General features: G+C 37.9%; 3 protein-coding genes across 3 annotated transcripts; 2 read left to right on the top strand and 1 right to left on the bottom strand.

Moving 5' to 3' along the window:
• Positions 1–341: 341 nt before the first annotated feature.
• On the bottom strand, positions 342–4,661 carry LOC306894093 (SCAN domain-containing protein 3-like). Its single transcript, XM_079456335.1, has 2 exons — positions 4,361–4,661; positions 342–4,193 (listed from the first exon to the last, which is right to left on the bottom strand). The coding sequence occupies exon 2, from the start codon at positions 2,536–2,538 to the stop codon at positions 667–669; it is 1,872 nt and encodes a 623-aa protein (XP_079312461.1). The 5' UTR covers positions 2,539–4,193; positions 4,361–4,661; the 3' UTR covers positions 342–666.
• Positions 4,662–5,514: 853 nt separating this feature from the next.
• Positions 5,515–15,178, top strand: LOC306894923 (uncharacterized protein). Its single transcript, XM_079457768.1, has 4 exons — positions 5,515–5,652; positions 8,033–9,590; positions 12,575–12,637; positions 14,400–15,178. The coding sequence occupies exons 1-2, from the start codon at positions 5,559–5,561 to the stop codon at positions 9,550–9,552; spliced, it is 1,614 nt and encodes a 537-aa protein (XP_079313894.1). The 5' UTR covers positions 5,515–5,558; the 3' UTR covers positions 9,553–9,590; positions 12,575–12,637; positions 14,400–15,178.
• A 47-nt stretch (positions 15,179–15,225) lies between these two features.
• On the top strand, positions 15,226–22,517 carry LOC306894921 (uncharacterized protein). Its single transcript, XM_079457766.1, has 4 exons — positions 15,226–15,346; positions 16,807–16,935; positions 17,025–17,195; positions 18,376–22,517. The coding sequence occupies exon 4, from the start codon at positions 18,544–18,546 to the stop codon at positions 21,445–21,447; it is 2,904 nt and encodes a 967-aa protein (XP_079313892.1). The 5' UTR covers positions 15,226–15,346; positions 16,807–16,935; positions 17,025–17,195; positions 18,376–18,543; the 3' UTR covers positions 21,448–22,517.
• The last annotated feature ends 67 nt before the right edge of the window (positions 22,518–22,584 follow it).

The raw sequence follows: 22,584 nt of genomic DNA, 5'->3' as shown, positions 1-22,584 counted from the left end.
ATTTGGACGCAGCCACAATGTTCTACATGATGAATCACTCCCAGTGCACCAGATAGGGAATAGTGGTGATTGGTAACTGAACCGTCACTGGTCTCACGATTCGATTAGGGTCATCATGTCTTTAACTGGATATCAAAACTTTTAAAGTGAGGGCATTACTTTAGATCAGGGGTATTCAACAAAATTTAAAAAAGGTCCAGTTAGAGAAAATGTTTTGAAGCAAAGGTCCAGAAGATCATAATGTCTAACAATTTAGTGGTATATATATTTAAGTAGCCTAGTAGTTCTGAATGTAATCAATAACTGGCCGTCTAATCAAATTAATTCAGTACAATTCAAAAACTTGTTGACAATATTTATTATCACGTAACATAGAACAGAACAACATATATGTATGACTGTAGATATGTACAATGTGCTCTCATTAATTAACTAAATAAAACTAGGGCTGCATGTCAAAATAACAGAAAATAAATCAAATTCAAAAAAAGTGCTTAACTTCAGAAAAATAATATAAAGGGAGGAAAAGTTTGAATTTCCCCTTTTCTGTTTCACATCTTGACTCAACAGTCTCAACCAATTTTACAAATAATAAATCTCAACAGATCTTAACAATTGAACAGTATCACTTTCTTCCCCTCATATCCCACTCCACCATGTTTTTGCTCAGTGAGAGAATTGAGCTTTAGCCTGTCTTGCCAGAATTTTAAACCTGGGCTTGAATGGAGTCAGGGCCATTCTCATACACATGTGAAGGTGCTCATTGGTGAGCCTGGAACGATATTTAGTTTTAATTATGTTCATTGTGGAGAAAGCTGCCTCGCAGTTGTATGTAGAGCCAAACATGGTCAAGATGTATAGGGCTACTTTCCTCAGACCCGGGAAAGCAGTCTCAGGGACCATTTGGAGCCAGAAAGTGGAAGGGTCAGTTCTTACAAACTGCTCTTTCAGGGCCACATCTGCTTGGAGATCAACCAACTGCATCTGGAGAGACCCAGCATTTACCCATTTAAAGTGCTGTGTGACTTCCTTTGAGAACCCCCTGACATCTGTGATCAGAAATGGGTTCTGAATGAACATGGTGAGCTGCTCTCCAAAGCTGAAGCTGTCAAAACGGTTGCTGAAGTTTACAATCAGCTTATCAATAAAATCAACAAAAGAAGACAAATCTCTCTGTCCCTGAACCTGTTCCTGCACTGCTGGGAAGTGTACACAGTCTCCCTGCAGGTCTTCCTTGAACACTTCAAGTTTCCTCTGAAAGGAGCGAACAGCTGTCATCAGTTCACAAATTGAATTGTCCTTGCCCTGTAGCCTCAAATTCAGTTCATTCAGATGTGACGTGATGTCAACCAAAAAGGCCACATTATCCATCCATTTCTCATTTTCTAAAAAGAGAGAAAACTGTGTTGCCTTCTGACTGCTTAGCTCTGCCAAAAAAGATGCTAATTCCCTCCTGATGGACCAAAAGCGCTCTAGCACCCTGCCTTTGCTGAGCCATCTCACATTGTTGTGCAGCAAAAGATCATCAGCATTGGCATCAACTTCTCTGAGGAATTCCCTAAGCATGCGATGCTGGTAGGAAGAGGATGCCCTGAGAAAATTTATCATTTTCATCATTGTATTCATCACCTCAGCATGCTCATCTGACAGGGAGGCACAGAGGACAGATTGATGAATGATGCAATGGTAAGATAACAGCTCAGGATTGTCCCCTTTCAGTCTTGCTACAGCTCCTTTTTCTTTCCCTATCATAGAAGGGGCTCCATCTGTGGTTATTGAAACCACTTGTTTTGGCTCTATTCCTCTTTTTGTTAACATCTCCTTAATGGCCAGGTAGATATCATCTCCCCTTGTACTGGTCTGAAGGGGAGTGACACCTAACATGTCTTCACAGAATGTTTTCTGGGCTGTGTTGAAAAACCTGGCAAACACTAACAGCTGAGCATTGTCACATATGTCAGTGGACTCATCCACAGCTAAGCCTACACATGGTGCCTTATGCATGGCTTCATCTGGCTGGGTTAGCACATCCTGAGTTAATATTTCACTTTTCTTTGTGGCAGATGATGCTGACATGGGAATTTGCTTTATTTTATCACAAAGCTCATTTTTTTGTTTTCCCTCAAGTAGTGTTTCAGCTACAGCACTCATGCATTCTTTGACAACCCCTCCATCTGTAAATGGCTTTTTGTGTTTACCCAAAATCCAAGAAACTCTGAGGGAACACTCAAGAGCACGTTGTTGGGCAGTGAATGTGTTGCTCAGGATCCTGGTGGACTGGTCATATTGGGCTCTGAGACTACTTACTTTCTGTGATCTCAATTCAGATTTGAGTGGGTACGTTTGTTCAAAACCTTTATGTTTTGTCTCATAATGGCGTTTCACATTGCCACTTTTAATAAGTGCCACGGTTTCTGCACATATGAGACACACTGGTTTAGTGCTCCCATTGGGAAGTATGAACAGAAATGAGTCTGTCCATTCTGGATTAAATGCTCTGTTTTCATTGTCCACTTTTCTTTTTTTGGAGAGTGCCATTTGTTCCTTATTTTCTCTAACTATTACTCTTTTTCTGCCTCACTCGTCTGTTTCGCTCCCTTTCTCCGTCTCACTCATATTTTCGTCAACTTTCTCCGTCTCACTCGTCTGTATCTCTCCCTTTCTCCGTCTCACTCGTCTGTATCTCTCCCTTTCTCCGTCTCACTCGTCTGTATCTCTCCCTTTCGCCGTCTCACTCGTATTTTCCTCAGCTTTCTTCGTCTCACTCGTATTTTCCTCAGCTTTCTCCGGCACACTCGTCTGTATCTCTCCCTTTCTCCATCTCATTCGTCTGTTTTCGCTCCCTTTGTTTTCTACATGTATCGCTATCTTTTTAATCCGACTTTCTTTTCCTTGGTAACTTGCCTCTAAAACTCTCATCTGTCTGCACTGTAGAGTCCCAATGTTTACCGCCAGGAATGCAAAGACTTCATTGGCTGAGTGGTATCACGTGAGATCGCTTAACTCACATGCAATTGGTCGGTGAGTTTCCTCATTCACAAAAGGAGTACCGTAAAGACTACAAAAGCTGTGCATATTAAAATAGAAGCGCCCCGTCAGGTTTTAATTCATAATCTTTTGTTTTGGTCCGGGTCCGTATGGGACGGCTTCTAGGTCCGGATCCGGATCGCGGTCCGCCTGTTAGTGACCTATGCTTTAGATGTAATTAAACTAAATAGTTTGTGTAATATATGTGTGTGTGTGTGACCTTATGAAGCTTTGACCAGATCTAAATTTGAAGGTTCTTGACTACGCCACCTGGTGCCTCTCACACCAGGATATACTCTACACCTCAACTGCCAAATACCTAATCTAAGGCAAACAGGTTCGTAGCACTACACTAAAGATGAACTGGACAGAGACGTGCTTCCGATAGAAAAACAATACTTTAGTACACACTGTTATGATTAAAAGTGCCGCAACATCATGTTCGAGGCACAGTAGGTCCAAAACAAAAGAATTGGCCTCAAGAGACCCGACCTGGTATTGGCTGATACAGGGAACAATATAATTAACCATTTAATAGGGAGAAATACTTATTCACTGTCAAGGCAAGTTACCTGTCCGGGATACGTGTGACATTCACCACCCGTGCTCTGGACTCTGGTGTCCACCATCACATGCACACACACACACACACACGCACACACACACACACACACACACACACACAGGCACGACCACTACAAGTCAATGATTCAATCAATATGGTGAAGTGCAGTTTACCACTACAACACGTGGTGCAGTGCGCGAGGACGGAACCAGGAACCTCTCGTGAGCAGCTACTCTAGCACTCCGGAAGAGAAGGAAAAAAGACGAGCTGTTATCACTAGCCGTGTAGATAGAGAATATAACACTATATGCTACTAGAACAGCCAACACCACATCGGTCAGACAGAGAATTAACTGAGGCCACAACACAAATAACGAAAAGAAAAATATATATATAAAACTTAATTTAGGCAAGGCTAAGCAGCAGGAGCAATCTGCCTGCAGACACAAAATCATTAAATCAGTGCTTGATATACACATACATAATTAGTCAAATAGCATCACAAACATTTCATAAAAACCTTATTTTCTTTTTACCTCAATGTTGACATACGGAAATGACACAGTGGAAAAACAGCCCCTTTGCACCAGTCTTCACAATCCTGCACAAGGGTTGTTACACACAGCGTATTTAATAAATACATTACCATTAAGAATATACAAACACAACTATGCATTACATCAGGGCAACACAAACTCATTTTGCACGCGTTCCACGCCATTAGTCCTAACACCCCGGATCCACTCGTAACAAACACTAAACATTTACCTTTTAGACGTCGCGTCTTATTTGCGGTACAGCTACCTGGCGGGTGCTTTGCCCAAGACCTTCGGTAATCCACAGCCCGACTACCCGGAAGTATCTGGCAATCAGTCAAACCCCTTCGCTGCACAGGAGAGCCACATACCCAAGTCCTAACAAGACCGAAGACCTATCTGGACACCAGCGAATATCTCAAAGCCCGACCGTGCAGACCGTCTTATAGAGACTAGCCTGGCCACAAATTAGTTGTTTAGCCACTCACGGCTAACCGGGTGACGTCAGAGGGCTCCCGTAGCTGCAGAGGGACAAACTTCAACCCGACAGTGACTACTCTGCCGGTTACACTCGCAATAGTGGAATTGACACCAAATTCAAAGTCTAACTTTAAAATCAGTGCTTAAATCTGTGTATCATTCTAACATTTTTAATACATTAGTCAGTTAATAATATTAATTTACGTAGTTTATATTATTTATTTGAATGAATGAACTAAAAGAGGTGTTTCATGTCTTTCCTTGAATCACTTAACTTATAAAGGTTGATATAGGATATGGTAAGTAATAATTAATAATTAATTTAACACTTTTTGGAGAGTAATTTGTACAGTAACCTAATTACACTATTGAATATTGTGAGAATCTAGGTTCTCCTGTGACCTGGTTTGACCCTGTTAAAGACGACATTAAGAGTATAGACTTAGGACAAGAACACGGTGTCCTGGTTTGCATCCACATATGTCATTAAGAGTCATGATTAGGAGCTGGGGTATATAAGTACAAAGTGTTCCGGACATCATGACCAAGGAACTAACAATTCTGTACCCTAGAGAAGAATAACTAAATATGGTATGTTGTGACTTTCTGTTAACCAAATATTTTGGATCTGTGCCTATCTGTGCGTACTCTCATTTCCTCATTTATGCATAAATATACTAGACCCATCCTTAATAAACTTTCAGTGAAATGCACTTCTGTCTCTGTGTCATTCTTAGTCCCGGATCTGCTGAGTGTTCCTTCGACTAAACTTTTTACCTAGACAAAGTCATTATCTTACAGAGACGAAAAATACATGTTTGTGTTTAAATAGACTGTGACAAAATGCAGGATTTGTGTAATATTAAAGCTGTTAGTTAACCATTTTAAAGGCTTTTGATTTAAACTGTAGTCATTAATGAAGTAAAGCGCCTCCTGTGACTTTAACACACATGACGTCACACTCATCACGCCTCAGTCTCGCGAGGACGCGCTTCTGTGTGCACGTGCGGAAAGTTCGTCAGAGTTGTGCCTGTTTGTGTTCAAGTGAGTGATGTTATAATAATAATAATAATAATAATAATAATAATAATAGATTTTAACATGTTTCAGTGTTTTGTGTTTATATGTTGATGCTTTAATGTGACATTTGATATTTTCACTCGTGTTTGCGCTATTGTTAGCTGTAGCATCTTTAGCTAACGGGACGATGATAAATACGGTTTAAGAAATAAAATGATGCACAAACAGTGATTCTTGAGAATAATAATTCGGTTAATGTGTAATAGTGTGAAATATTAAAGTTGAATATAATAGTTTAATGTAGAATGAGTTGTTTATGCTTATTCTCACAGTATATAATGGTTAGCATTAAACTCAGCTGACAGAAATCCATCAGTGTTATTTCTATGATCATGTCAGTAATATAAAGTTATTTCTATGATTTTGTCAGTAATGTAAAGTTTTTTCATGTTTTCTGTTTTCATGAATATATGAATGTTGTAAATGACCTCACAGAACTTATAAATAGTGTAAGATGACATGACTACTGAAGGGGTGGATTCTCCTTTGGTCGTGTGGTTCTTATATATTATTAATCAATAATTATACAGAAATATGATGAAGATCCAGTCAATAATTATTGTGATCTGAGTAAACTGTTCAAATGTGGTTTTAGTTCTCAATTTAGACATTGAATCTTTGTATCAAACTTCATTCTCTGGCTGTGAGAATCTACATGTTATCACTTGTTTTGGAAAGATGGCTGATTTATATGATTCCAATTATTACATACATCACATATAACAACTTGACATAAACCAATACATCATAACCTGTCGGTGTATATGTCATAACAACTTGACATTACTAAGACAACATAAATTGTAAATTGTCATGTGGTTGGTTTTGACATTGGCTGTCATGAGGCAATTATAACTGTGTCATGAATATTTTTCTTGACCTCAACTACAGTGGTACAAATTTAATTTGTCATTAAAATGTTATAATGGCCTAACGACAGCCAATGTCAAAACCAACCAGCTGACAGTTTAATGTAATGTTAACCCATAAAGCTAAGTGGTTTCTTAAGTTTGATACTTAATCTGCTATGTCATGTTTATGACATATTTGTGACAGGTTATCATAACAAAGACATCTCACACAATGTCAACTGTATTTACACGGTATGTTATATGTGATGTATGTAATAATTTGAATAACAAATATTGTATAAAAAGAAAAACTTACCCTCGGATCGTTATATCCCGCCATCGCGATGACAACCAAAGTGTCGCGAATGCGAGGGTGCGGGTGTCGTGACGTCATCGTGTGGAAAAGAAGCCCGATTTCATTGGCTAGGTGCCAACCAATAAAACGACTCCATTGCAGCCACCCGCCCCCGCCTCTCCCGCCCCTCGCTGCTACTGAGTTGCAAGTGCACAAATCAGTTTTGCAACTGATATATCGCGATAAGAGTAGCAAAAGTCGAAGCGCGAAATTTGAACTTGCAGTGACAGAGTACAGAATTCAGAATACAGGTTTGTGACTATTGTCTGCGAGTGCAAATCTCAGCGTTCAACTTCAGATTTTTAATTTACAGGTTTTCACATCTAAGCTGTGAGTGTAAATTGTAGCATACAAGTGCAAATATTTATTGTACAAGGTCTCAAATTCACATCTACGTGCTCTCGAGTTTTGCTTCTATTCTACCTTCATAGATTTAGCTCCGAGCTTTGAGTGAGCAGCTTGTGTGTGTTTTTGCTTCTACTCAATTACATTATGAGACTGAAAATAGAGTCAGATATTGCTTGGAGGAAAAAAAATACAGAGCATATATCATGTATTTCATAAACACATTTTAAAATGTTTGTACCTTTAATACAGTACATAAGCAAGTATTTTATTCTTTTAAAATGAAAACTACTTAATTTAAAAAAAATTACATTTATTTATGAAATGCAGTGTAAAAATGTATGATATGCTTTATAATGTAAGAAAATACTAGAATTTATTATTAATTGGAAAGTTTGCCAAAGGATTAATAAAGTAATCAAAAAAATCTTTATTAGATTAATCAAAAAAAGAATCGTTAGATTAGTCGATGATAAAATAATCGTTCTATTCATCACCCTCTTGTCATTTCAAACCGGTGTGACTTTCTTTCCTCAGCAGAACACAAAAGAAAATATAAAACAAAAATTGATATCCGAACAACGGGTGGGATTCATTCACTTCTACTGTACACAAAATGAATGCAAGTGAATGGGTACCACCCGTTGTGTGTATGTGTGCATGAGTACGGTAAAACAGGAACAATTACACCTGTCATTTCTTAGGCGCTTTAAGAACCTGGGCACAGATGTTCATTTGTATGTTTTGCACGATGGTGAAACTGTCAAGAGTTTTAACTATTTGTTTATTTCAGAAATGATGGAAGTGGATGATGCAGATGTGAAACATCAGAAGGTGAAAAAAACAATACAGAATGTTTCAAGAAAAGGAATTCTGAGAACAAGAGATAAAAAGCGTGGAAAGAGATCCTCAGAAGTTGGACGGATGAGAACTCACAGTGGAGAAAAACCATTAGCATGTCATCAATGTCAAAAGAGTTTCCTGGTGGAAGCACAACTTGAGAGACACATAAAAAACCACAATGCAGCAAAACCATTCACATGTCAACAGTGTGGAAGGAGTTTCACAAGTAAAGGTGCCCTTCAGATACACTTGAGATCTCACACTGGAGAAAAACCATTCATGTGCCATCACTGTGAGAAGGGTTTTACAAATAGGAGTAACCTCAAGAAACACATGAGAATTCACACAGGAGAGAAACCATTCACGTGCCAACAGTGTGGAAAAAGCTTTTCAGGTACTGGTGACCTTAAGCTACACATGAGAGTTCACACTGGAGAGAAACCCTACGCTTGTCATCAGTGCGAAAAGAGTTTTAGATCTTGCGGTCACCTTAAGAGACACATGAGAGTTCACACTGGAGAGAAACCCTACGCTTGTGATCAATGTGAAAAGAGTTTTGCAAATGCGGAAAACCTTAAGACGCACATGAGAACTCACACTGGAGAAAAACCATTCGGATGTCTTCAGTGTGGACAGAGTTTTTCATTCATGGGTAACCTGAAGAGACACATGAGATCTCACACTGGAGAGAGACCTTTCACATGCCTTCTGTGTGGAAAGAGTTTCAGATGTGCAAGTCAATTTAAGACACACATGAGAATTCACACCGGAGAGAAACCGTTCACATGTGATCAGTGTGGAAAGAGTTTTACAAGTAGAAATATCCTAAGGAACCACATGACAATCCACAGTGTAGACATTTTTTTTTCATGTCATTGGTGCGAGAAGAAGTTTAGATATAAAAGTACACTCAAGATACACATGCGGATTCACACTGGAGAGAAACTAAACACGTGTGATCAGTGTGGAAAGAGTTTCACAGTTGCAGCACGACTTAAGATACATGTGAGAGTTCACACTGGAGAGAAACCCTTTATGTGTCATCAGTGTGAAATGAGATTTTCAAGTATCGGTGGCCTCAAGAATCATTTGGGAACTCACAGTGAAGAGAAACCGTTTGCATGTCATCAGTGTGAAAAGAGCTTTAGAACTGGCAGTCAACTTCAAGAACATGTGAGAGTTCACACTGGAGAGAAACCGTTCCCATGTCAACAGTGTGAAAAGTTTTTTTCAAGTACCGGTGGCCTTAAGAAGCACATGAGAAGTCACACTGGAGAGAAACCATTCATGTGTCATCACTGTGAGAAGTGTTTCTCAAGTACCAGTGGGCTTAAGAAGCATTTGAGAACTCACACTGGAGAGAAACCCTACTCATGTGATCAGTGTGAAAAGAGTTTTACGGATAAAGGTTACCTTCAGGTACACAAGAGAACTCACGCTGGAGAGAAATCCGTTACGTGTGACCAGTAGTGTGACCACCACCCAACAAACCAAATGTGGTCACAAAGGTAATATGTTTGTGCGGGACAACACTGAAAGGTCGCTTGAAACTGATATACAGTGCTTCCGGAAAGTTTTCACAGCGCTTCACTTTTTCCACATTTTGTCATGTTACAGCCTTATTCCAAAATGGATTAAATTAACTATTTATCAAAATTCTACAAACAATACCCCATAATGACAACGTGAAAGTGTATTAAAAATAAAAAACGAAAAAAAGCACATGTACATAAGTATTCACAGCCTTTGCTCAATAATTTGTTGAAGCACCTTTGACACCAAATACAACCTCAAGTCTTTTTAAGTTTGATGCTACAAGCTTGTCACAACTATTTTTGGGGAGTTTCTGCCATTCGTCTTTGCAAGATCTCTCAAGCTCCATCAGGTTGGATGGAAGGCACAGCCTTTTTCAGATCTCTTCAGAGATGTTCAATCGGGTTCAAGTCTGGGCTCTGGCTGGGCCAGTTATCTTGGCTATGTGCTTGGGGTCATTGTCCTGTTGGAAGATGACCCTTCGCCCAGTCTGAGGTCCAGAGCAGGTTTTCATCGAGGATGTCTCTGTACATTGCTGCATTAACCTCAATCCTGACTAGTCTCCCAGTTCCTACTGCAGAAAAACATCCCCACAGCATGATGCTGCCACCATCATGCTTCACTGTAGGGATGGTATTGGCCAGGTGATGAGTGGTGCCTGGTTTCCTCCAGACATGACGCTTTCCATTCAGGCCAAAGAGTTCAATCTTTGTTTCATCAGACCAGAGAATTTAGTTTCTCATGGACTGAGAGTACTTCAGGCGGGCTGTCATGTGCCTTTTACTGAGAAGTGGCTTCCGTCTGGCCACTCATGCCATACAGGCCTGATTGGTGGAGTGCTGCAGAGATGGTTGTTCTTCTGGAAGGTTCTCCCTCCAGAGAGACATGCTGGAGCTCTGTCAGAGTGACCATCGGGTTCTTAGTCACATCCCTGACTAAGACCCTTCGCCCCGATCGCTCAGTTTGGCCGGGCAGCAAGCTCTAGGAAGAGTCCTGATGGTTCCGACCTTCTTCCATTAAGGATGATGGAGGCCACTGTGCTCATTGGGACCTTCCATGCTGCAGAAATGTTTCTGTACCCTTCGCAAGATCTGTGCCTCAATACAATCCTGTCTCGGAGGTCTACAGACAATTCCTTGGACTTTATGGCTTGGTTTGTGCTCTGACATGCACTGTTAACTGTGGGACCTTATATATATATATATATATATATAGGTGTGTGCCAATCAACTGAATTTACCACAGGTGATCTCCAATCAAGTTGTAGAAACATCTCAAGGAAGATCAGTGGAAACAGGATGCACTTGAGCTCAATTTTGAGTATCATGGCAAAGGCTGTGAATATTTATGTACATGTGTACATTTGTTAGTTTTTTTATTTGTAATAAATTTGCTAAGATTTCAAACAAACTTCACGTTGTCATTATGGAGTATTGTTTGTAGAATTTTGAGAAAAATAATGAATTGAAAGCCTTTTGGAATAAGGGTGTAACATGACAAAATGTGGAACAAGTAAAGGGCTGTGAATACTTTCCAGATGCACTGCAATAACGCAATGAAGACATTTGTTTTTCTCTACCTTTTAGCTCATTGGGTCCATTCCGTTTACAACATAATTAAAAATCAACTTAAGTAAAAAAGAAAGTAGTTTTCCTTTTATCAACAATATTTTAGTCTCAAAGGAATTGTTCACTTACAACATACATTTTCATGATAATTTACTCACACCTGTTGTCATCCAAAATGTTTGTTTTTATTTTCTTTATTGGAAAATACATTAGCTTAGTGGTAAGAGCATGGTGTTAAGAACTCCAAGGTCATGGGTTCAATCCCAGGGGATTGCACATATTTAGAAACAAATGTACAGGAAAATGCAATATAAGTTGCTTTGGATAAAAGGATCTGCCAAAGCGTAAATGTAAGCTTTAAAGGGCTTCAAGCAATACCAGACGATAAATAAGGGTCTTATCTCTGCAAAGCCCTCACGACTTAACAGGGAAAAGGTCACGCTTGAACTAGAGTCAGGTTTTACAAGTTGAACGTGCAAATACCAAGTCAAACAGCGTTTACAAAAAAGGGAGTTAAAAGGTAAAAACGACAATGTTGGACGATTTTGAACTTGGAGGAGAAGATGAGGTGTATTTATTTCATTTATGTTTCAATGTAATTACGTAATATGTTAAGTTGTGATCGTGCTTTGCAGAACAGAGCAAGGCGAATTTTGTTTTATAAAGCATAGACATTTTTAGATTGGACCCTTATTCTTCATCTGGCATCATCTAAAGCCCTTTGAAGCTGCACTGAAACTATTTTGACCTCCATCGAAGTCCACTATATGGAGAATAATCCTGGAATATTTCATCAAAAACCTAAATTTATTTTCGTGGGCGTGAAGATCCAAAGTGAGCATTTAGTAATTCTAACCTGGAATACATTCAATATCATACGAAAATCATATTTAATATCTAACTATATAGTAAAGTCAGATTAATTTTCATAGCACTCTGTTTGTATTGTATCAAAGCAGCTACACCAAAGAAAGAAAGTAAGAAAACGCATGTAAACTAAACATAATTAATAAAGAGATCAACTTTAAAGTGCACTTTGTAACAATTTTGCAGTAAAATATCCAAAAACCACTAGGCCAGTGTTATATATTTTGTTCTGCTGAGTACTTAAAATATCTCAAATGTTTCCAACTACTTGTCTTGTGAGAAAATCGCCGTTGTAAACAATGACACAGGGCCATGCAGTTGCCTGTCAATGGCGTCATATCCGCGTTACCCCCTTTACTGACATAGAAACCACATGACAACAGTGTTGCAGATGTAGTGTCCAACATCTAGAAAGCCACTAGATTGTTTCAACCAGTCACTTATTTATGGACTACAATTATTTAAATGATTTAACCTCATCTGCTAACATGACTTCTTGTTCTCTTCTGATTAATGACCATCAGGAGTGGAGTTGAAGACAACAGATCCCATCATTCCACGCTCCTTCACAGCGTCATCAAGCTATGGTATTGTTGTTGTTTTGATCTTGTGCACTCAAGCGGCGGTTTTTACAAACTGTAAAGAGTCGTGATATAACTCGCAAGAACCGGGGCAAAAAGTCTCATGATTTATAGAACGTGATGCATGATAGCCCGCTCAGAAGCGCTATTCAAGATAGTGTGGGTTTAGTGTGTGTTAAGGGAACTGCACTTTGGCAATTTTCAACTTTCTGTTGGGCGCTCTCAAGTGGGGGTATTTGGACACATAATGTCCTACATGATGAATCACTCCCAGTGCACCAGATAGGGAATAGTGGTGATTTAAGTGTAACTTTATGGTTTGTAACTGTGAATCGTCACTGGTCTCACGATTCGAAATAATGTCATCATGTCTGTAATACCAAAAAATCATCTTGAGGTTTCACAGAAAGGGTCACATATAAGTGAGTGCGTTTACATGCACAGTCTCGCTCCGATTATTCTTAATAAGCTGATAACGTGTAAGGTCATGTAATCACGTAAACAGGTTTTCTTTTATCGGGGAAAGCTCATAAACGGTGTAAGCAAACCCTGCTCGGCAAAGGCAATTTTTTGCCCATTACACAGATTTAACGCTGCATATAAATGCCTTTACCAGCTTTCTTTAAGTTTTGTTTATGTGCGCATGTCTGACCGCGCAGTAGTAAAAGTCTCAAATGGAAGTAATAGTAAAATAACGCATAAAAGTCTGCTCGCAAATCACGCAGTTGATGTATGCCATCAAAATAAAGAACTATTGTTGAATATGCTGGTACTGCGGACATGAGAAGAGATATAAAAGTACAGATTGACTATTTTTCCGCTGCATTTTTAATCACTAGACTGATGACGTCACTGCACACGAGAAACCCTGCAAGTCTCAAACTTCCATGTAAATGTGGTTTTCTGCATAGCCGGTTTATTACTATGCATGTAAAGACATAAAACAGGTTTCTTTTCAAGATGACCTTTGAGAGATATCCGTTTATTTTGAGCATTTAAACGCACTCTGTAACTAAACTTTATTCCAAATAGGATTGGAAATATTATAGGATAGAAATGGGGAAATAGGATTTCTTTAAAGGATAACTCACCCTCAAATTGTACTTCAACCCTCGGACTACCGTTTATCTTCAGAACACAAATAAAGATCTTTTTGAAGAGGTCCAGGAGCTTAAAGACTCAATGCAATGCAATCAAACTTCAAAGTGCTGAAAGTGAGTAAAGACATCATTAAAATAGACTATATTCTGACTGTTAGTTTCCAGCGTGTGTTCATGAGAGCATCCGGTGTAAACACTGCATGTGTGTCATGTAGTGTGTGTGTGTGTTAATGTCTGAAGTAGAATAACACACACTATGAAATGAACACATCTGCTTTAAGAGAGTAAACCTTTGGGATCACTGCAGATAAACATTGGAGAGAAAACCACCAGAGAATTGTATTCATTCCCCTAGTGAAGTTAAACTCACCGCTTGATGTCTGTACTCATTACAGTTGATTATTATAGAGAGAGGTTTTGAACCTGAGCATTATGGGATGGATTAAGTGTGCACACAGCTAGAACCTGCGTTGTGTGTTGTACAGTGTTGGGTGTAGGACGTGTGCTACATTACTGCAGGCTTTAAATGAACTCTTCTCTCTGAACTCATGAGAGGAGACGCTTTACATCCTGATACACTTTATTATTCATCTACAGTGAGAGATTACAGCTGTTTATATGTGACATTAATGAACACGTGTTTCATTCCTTTCTTTCTCTTCATTCAGGTGCAGATGGAGAGAGCGTTAAATGGTTTGATGTAAACAAATGGACGGCTGTGAAAGTCAAAGACACACGTTTTCATTTCACTGAAACTACAGAAAATTGATGAGTTCATTTATATTTATATATTTTCAGTTATTGAACAAAAGTCAAATGTAGAGAAAGTTTGAACTCTATAATATACAATAAACTATTTCCTTTTTTCGCATTAAACATTTATAATCAATGTTCTTGTGTAAGTAAGACACCATGTTATGTTGTTTAGTTGGTGTTTTACTAGTTCAATATAATAAATAGAAATATATATATAATTGTTGATGGGTTGACAAAGAGCCAAACACAGATTTAGATGCTAACAATTTAAACTGAATTAAAACTAATAACAAGTGTCATTTAGTTTCATTCAACATTTAATTCTGACTTCATTCAGTCTCTGTAGCGCAGTGGGAAAAATACAAGACACCGTTGGGACAGTAAAACTTGTTTTTTGTTTTTAGGGACATTTTTGTGTTAATGTGGCGTTTAGTCTTCTGCTGATGATGTAGATTTGTTTTTTCACATCATGTTATTAGAGCTGTGGAAAGAAACTCATTATTCAAGACTGATAGATAGTTCTCTTTTCACCTCATTCATCATGGGAATATGTTAAGATCTCATGTAAACTGACACAGAATCAGTGTTTGAATAGAATGTGATTTGAATGTGACAAGATGCAGGATTTGATTTTCATTTTAAAATTAAAATAAAAATATGCGTCGATTTCGGCTACAAGTGAGTTAACTCCATACATGTTTAAAGGCTTTTGATTTGAACTGTAGTCATGAATGAAGTAAAGCGCCTCCTGTGACTTTAACAGACATGACGTCACACTCATCACGCTTCAGTCTCGCGAGGACGCGCTTCTGTGTGCACGTGCGGAAAGTTCGTCAGAGTTGTGCCTGTTTGTGTTCAAGTGAGTGATGTTATAATAATAATAATAATAATAATAATAATAATTGACTTTAAGAGCAGTGTTTACTGTTTATATGTTGATGATTAAATGTGTTATTTCAGATTTTCACTTGTGTTTGCGCTATTGCTAGCTGTAGCATCTTTAGCTAACGGGACGATGATAAATACGGTTAAAGAAATAAAATGATGCACAAACAGTGATTCTTGAGAATAATAATTCGGTTAATGTGTAATAGTGTGAAATATTAAAGTTGAATATAATAGTTTAATGTAGAAGTGAGTTGTTTATGCTTATTCTCACAGTATATAATGGTTAGCATTAAACTCGGCTGACAGAAATCCATCAGTGTTATTTCTATGATCATGTCAGTAATATAAAGTTATTTCTATGATTTTGTCAGTAATATAAAGTTATTTCTATGATTTTGTCAGTAATATTAAGTTATTTCTATGATCATGTCAGTAATATGTAGTTATTTCTATGATTTTGTCAGTAATATAAAGTTATTTCTATGATTTTGTCAGTAATATTAAGTTATTTCTATGATCATGTCAGTAATGTAAAGTTATTTCTATGATCATGTCAGTAATGTAATGTGATGGAAATTTTCATGACGTGGGTTTCTTCATGCTAATCTCTGTAAAAATTGATTCAAGACTGTCTACCTTGTTGTTCTTAAATTCTTGAGAAATGTTTTGCTACGTGGCAGACCACTCAGCTCCTTTGCCCTTGAGCAAAGACCAAGAGGTTCTGGTAAAGATAAGGGTTGGCGACACATTTGTGTTGCCAAAGATACGTTCTTGCTCAAGGGAGGGGAGAAGAAGGGGTGTCATGTTTGGATCATATAAAAGCCCCTGTAAATGAACAGGAAGCACCTTCACTCTGCATATGTCTTTTGATGCAGACTGAATGTCAATAAAACTACTTTGCAAAGTACCTGATGTCTCTGTATATTGCGTTTGTCAAAATTGACTCACCTTGATTAAGGAATAAGAAAATTCCACAACAGTAAAGTTATTTCTATGATCATGTCAGTAATGTAAAGTTATTTCTATGATGATGTCAGTAATGTAAAGTTATTTCTATGATTTTGTCAGTAATATAAAGTTATTTCTATGATCATGTCAGTAATGTAAAGTTATTTATATGATGATGTCAGTAATATAAAGTTATTTCTATGATGATATCAGTAATGTAAAGTTATTTATATGATGATGTCAGTAATATAAAGTTATTTATATGATGATGTCAGTAATGTAAAGTTATTTAATGTCTTCTGTTTTCAGGAATATTTCTATGTAGTAAATAACATCATTCACAGTAAAGAACTCATAAATGGTGTAATGTAAGATGACATGACTAAAATAACTGTCATGTTTATATCAGTCAATGTTTTTATAAATGATCTGTGTTATTTGTGTCTTTATTAAATTCAGTTTTGTTTTTCTGTTTTTGTTTAGAATCACAACAACTTGTGTGTCATCAAGATATCGTCTATTAAAGATTCCTTGAGTTGTGAACGGAGGCTTTGTGAGTGCTCACTATCCAGCAGAGCTTCATAGTCTAGTTTACACCAAAGAAATAAACCGGTGAATATTTATCTGGAACAATAAAAGCCTGAAACACATGACTCCAGTATGAATGTTTTACTGACAATTCACCCGTTCACACCCGACAGTGATTGACAGCTTCAGTGAAGCTCCTCCTACAGCGATCCACCAATAAATGTGAGACACAAACAAGCAGAAAATCACTTCAGGAGTTCTTCATACTGCTGTTGGAGGAAAAGAAGCTCGAGAACATGAGCGATCCAGAACTAAACCGAATGAAGATATTGAGGAACAAAGAGGTCGGTGTCTGTTTTTAATCTTTATTATTGACAGTTGAGGAATAAAACAGCTTTCATTTAATGAATCAGTGGCTGTAGTTCAATCATAAAACTGAACATCAGCATTGAGGAAACAGATTCCTTGAGAATTAAACTTAACAAATGTTGCCGCTTAATCTGTATGGTTTGTTCAGTTTTAAAACTGGGAGTTTGAACTAGTGCTGTAAATCGATACAAAAAATGATGGAATTGATTCCACATTTTTTGGGGAAATGAATCGCGATTTCACACAACATTGTTTTAAAATATACTTTTCGATTCTAATAATTTCCCATCTCCTAATCTCCAAATGTATGTAGAAACAACATGAAGACAGTCTATTTGTTGATATTTCTTTAATGCCATCATTTTATAAATCAAAACCAGCATCACTGATATCAGCACTACTACTGATGTCTCTGTGGATTTCTTCCCTATTTTAACATTCAACATTATAGCCATTCAACATTGAAGTGTAATTGTCTAACAGATAGGAAACTTTTTAGTCTTTTTTTCAGTCTTTATTGCTAAATTCTACATTAAAAACAGAAGAATTCTGACTAAAGCTACAAAACACATTTTCTTGTCTTTTGTTCTTGAATAAATTTTGTGACAGCAGCAGTTTTTAGAATTTGACCCTTTGAGAGCTGACGCTCAGGGTCTTAAGCTGCCTCATTGATCTGAGGCGTTCCCCATTTTCACAACTCTTTGCACGCATTTAAGATTTTAATTAACTTGTAGAAGTCTTTGCTTACACAGATACTTGACAAATGTGCTTTATGGCTTAAAATAAGCACATACAGTCCTGAATAACCCTGATCACCCACTCTTTCAGTATTTTATACACTTAAATCTGGCTGTAGGTATAGACTACTTATGTGTAAGAAGACTAACTATAGTAAGAGTTTTGTTCCAACAGCTATACGTGCTTCAAACAAATCGGAATGAGCTATAGTGGTACACTCCTCCTTTGTGTGTGTTTTTTGTGATGTGTGTTTTTTATTGTATTGTATTGTGATACGTACGTAGTGTACTTTATGTTACATACGCACGCTCCTGTGAAAATGTATCCATCTTTCTAATCTGAAATAATTCCCTGTATGTGTGTATACAGGTTAATGTTGACAGCACTAGTTTTAACATAAATTGTTGTTTATTTCAGATGTGATGGAAGTGAATAAGGAGAGTCAAGCTGAAGGGAATGTTGCTGTTGAGAAACATCAGGATGTGAAAATAATACAGAATTATTCACGAAAAGAGTTCTGAGAATAAGAGACAAAAAGTGTGGAAAGCGATTCCCAAAAAGTCTGCAGCTCATCTTAAGAGTCACATGAGAATTCACACTGGAGAGAAACCATTCATGTGTCATCAGTGTGGAAAGAGTTTTACGGATAAAAGTTACCTTCAGGTACACATGAGAATCCACACTGGAGAGAAACCCTTCACATGTGATCAGTGTGGAAAGAGTTTTACATGTGCAAGTCAACTTCAGGTACACATGAGAGTTCACACTGGAGAGAAACCATACGCATGTGATCAGTGTGGAAAGACTTTTACACAAACAGGAAACCTTCAGACACACATGAGAATTCACAATGGAGAGAAACCATACGCATGTGATCAGTGTGGAAAGAGTTTTATATGTTCAAGTCAACTTCAGGTACACATGAGAATTCACACTGGAGAGAAACCATACGCATGTGATCAGTGTGGAAAGAGTTTTACACATAAAAGTTACCTTCAGATACACATGAGAATTCACACTGGAGAGAAACCATTCATGTGTGATCAGTGTGAAATGTGTTTTTCAAATACCCATGACCTTAAGAAGCACCTGAGAATTCACACTGGAGAGAAACCATACCCATGTCTACAGTGTGGAAAGAGTTTTACAGAGGCAGGTAGCCTTAAGAAGCACCTGAGAATTCACACTGGAGAGAAACCATACGCATGTGATCAGTGTGGAAAGACTTTTACACAAACAGGAAGCCTTAAGTCACACATGAGAATTCACACTGGAGAGAAACCTCACGCATGTCTACAGTGTGGAAAGAGTTTTACAGAGGCAAGTAGCCTTAAGAAGCACCTGAGAATTCACACTGGAGAGAAACCATACCCATGTCTACAGTGTGGAAAGAGTTTTACAGAGGCAAGTAGCCTTAAGAAGCACCTGAGAATTCACACTGGAGAGAAACCATATGCATGTCTACAGTGTGGAAATAGTTTTACAGAGGCAAGTAGCCTTCAGATACACATGAGAATTCACACTGGAGAGAAACCATACGCATGTCTACAGTGTGGAAAGAGTTTTACAGAGGCAAGTAGCCTTCAGATACACATGAGAATTCACACTGGAGAGAAACCATACGCATGTGATCAGTGTGGAAAGAGTTTCAAGGATAACAAAAGCCTTAAGAGACACCTGAGAATTCACACTGGGGAAAAACCATTCACATGTGATCACTGTGGCAAGAGTTTTACAGAGGCAGGTAACCTTAAGAGACACAAGAGAATTCACACTGGAGAGAAACCATACCCATGTGATCAGTGTGGAAAGACTTTTACACAAACAGGAAACCTTAAGACACACATGAGAATTCACACTGGAGAGAAACCTCACCCATGTGATCAGTGTGGAAAGACTTTTACAAATACCCATGGCCTTAATAAGCACATAAGAATCCACACTGTAGAGAAACCCTTCACATGTGATCAGTGTGGAAAGAGTTTTACATGTGCAAGTCAACTTCAGGTACACATGAGAGTTCACACTGGAGAGAAACCATACCCATGTGATCAGTGTGAAAAGAGTTTTACACATAAAAGTTACCTTCAGATACACATGAGAATTCACACTGGAGAGAAACCATACGCATGTGATCAGTGTGGAAAGACTTTTATATGTTCAAGTAAACTTCAGGTACACATGAGAATTCACACTGGAGAGAAACCATTCATGTGTCAACAGTGTGGAAAGAGTTTTACGGATAAAAGTTACCTTCAGGTACACATGAGAATTCACACTGGAGAGAAACCATACGCATGTGATCAGTGTGGAAAGAGTTTTACAGAGGCAAGTAGCCTTAAGAAGCACCTGAGAATTCACACTGGAGAGAAACCATACCCATGTCTACTGTGTGGAAAGAGTTTTACAGAGGCAAGTAGCCTTAAGAAGCATCTGAGAATTCACACTGGAGAGAAACCTCACGCATGTCTACAGTGTGGAAAGAGTTTTACAGAGGCAAGTAGCCTTAAGAAGCACCTGAGAATTCACACTGGAGAGAAACCATACGCATGTCTACTGTGTGGAAAGAGTTTTACAGAGGCAAGTAGCCTTAAGAAGCATCTGAGAATTCACACTGGAGAGAAACCATACGCATGTCGAGAGTGTGGAAAGAGTTTTACAGAGGCAAGTAGCCTTCAGATACACATGAGAATTCACACTGGAGAGAAACCATACGCATGTGATCAGTGTGAAACGTGTTTTTCAAAGGCAAGTAGCTTTAAGAGACACTTGAGAACTCACACTGGAGAGAAACCATTCACATGTCAACAGTGTGGAAAGAGTTTTACGGATAAAAGTCAACTTCAGGTACACATGAGAATTCACACTGGAGAGAAACCATTCATGTGTGATCAGTGTGAAACGTGTTTTTCAAAGGCAATCAGCCTTAAGAGACACTTGAGTATCCACACTGGAGAAAAACCATTCACATGTCAAGAGTGTGGAAAGAGTTTTACGGATAAAAGTTACCTTCAGGTACACATGAGAATTCACACTGGAGAGAAACCATACGCATGTCAAGAGTGTGGAAAGAGTTTTTCAAATACCAGTGACCTTAAAAGGCACATGATAATTCACACTGGAGAGAAACCATACGCATGTCATCAGTGTGAAAAGAGGTTTAGAAATACAAGCCACCTTGCACGACACATGAGAATTCACACTGGAGAGAAACCATTCACATGTCAACAGTGTGGAAAGAGTTTTACGGATAAAAGTCAACTTCAGGTACACATGAGAATTCACACTGGAGAGAAACCATTCATGTGTCATCACTGTGAAAAATGTTTTACATATGCAGTAAACCTTAAGAGACACATACAAATTCACACCAGAAATAAACCATTTACATGCCTTGAGGGTGAAGAGAGTTTCCCAGATGCAGCAAAACATAAGAGACACGCAAGAATTCACACTGGAGAAAAAAAAATTCATGTCATCTGTGTTTGAAGAATTTTAGTTATGAAAGTCAACTTAAGACACACATGAGAACTCACACTGGAGAGAAACCTTTCATGTGATCAGTCTGAAAGACTTTTACATGGGAATCTAGCTTCAGAAAGCTCTTGTTCACTCAATCTGGAGAAACATTTAACAGTGATCAGTGAAGAAAACATCTGACAACATGCTTGCTTACCTCACTAAAAGCGCAGAAGACATTTTTTACTTCCAGTTTGTGAGTTTAATGTATAATCATAAAACACAGAAATGTTCTAATGAGGGCAGAGAATTTCATGAAATCAAACTTTAAACTGCTCGGGGAAAATAAAGTCTGTGTATGTTTTAAAACATTAATGTTTCATAATACTAATGCAACATCGCTCTTGTAGTCGTGTGATATGGAAAGCAGCGATGTCCATTCTTTTCTGAGTCGGTTAATGAAAACGTGCAGAAAAACATTCTTACATTGGCACACTGAATACATTTTTGTGTTTGAATAGACTGTGACAAAAAACTGAATTTGATCTGTTTTAAAATCTTAATGTTATTTAAAAATGTAAAATATTTTAAAAAAGTGAGTTAACTCCATACATGTTTAAAGGCTTTTGATTTGAACTGTAGTCATGAATGAAGTAAAGCGCCTCCTGTGACTTTAACAGACATGACGTCACACTCATCACGCTTCAGTCTCGCGAGAACGCGCTTCTGTGTGCACGTGCGGAAAGTTCGTCAGAGTTGTGCCTGTTTGTGTTCAAGTGAGTGATGTTATAATAATAATAATAATAATAATTGACTTTAAGAGCAGTGTTTACTGTTTATATGTTGATGATTAAATGTGTTATTTCAGATTTTCACTCGTGTTTGCGCTATTGTTAGCTGTAGCATCTTTAGCTAACGGGACGATGATAAATACGGTTAAAGTGATAAAATGATGCACAAACAGTGATTCTTGAGAATAATAATTCAGTTTATGTGTAAAATTAATGAATACAACTATTCTCACGGTTAGCATTGAACTCAGGTGACAGAAATCCATCAGTTTAAGGTTATTTATGATGAAATAAAGTTATGTCATGTTTTCAGGGATCTTTCTGTGTAGTTTATAACATTAATCACAGTAAAGAACTCATTAATAGTGTAATGTAA

This window comes from Barbatula barbatula (genome assembly GCF_947034865.1).
Source record: "Barbatula barbatula genome assembly, chromosome: 5".
NCBI lineage: Eukaryota > Metazoa > Chordata > Actinopteri > Cypriniformes > Nemacheilidae > Barbatula > Barbatula barbatula.
Note: the sequence above shows the minus strand (reverse complement) of the source record. Positions and strands in the feature narration are given on the sequence as shown.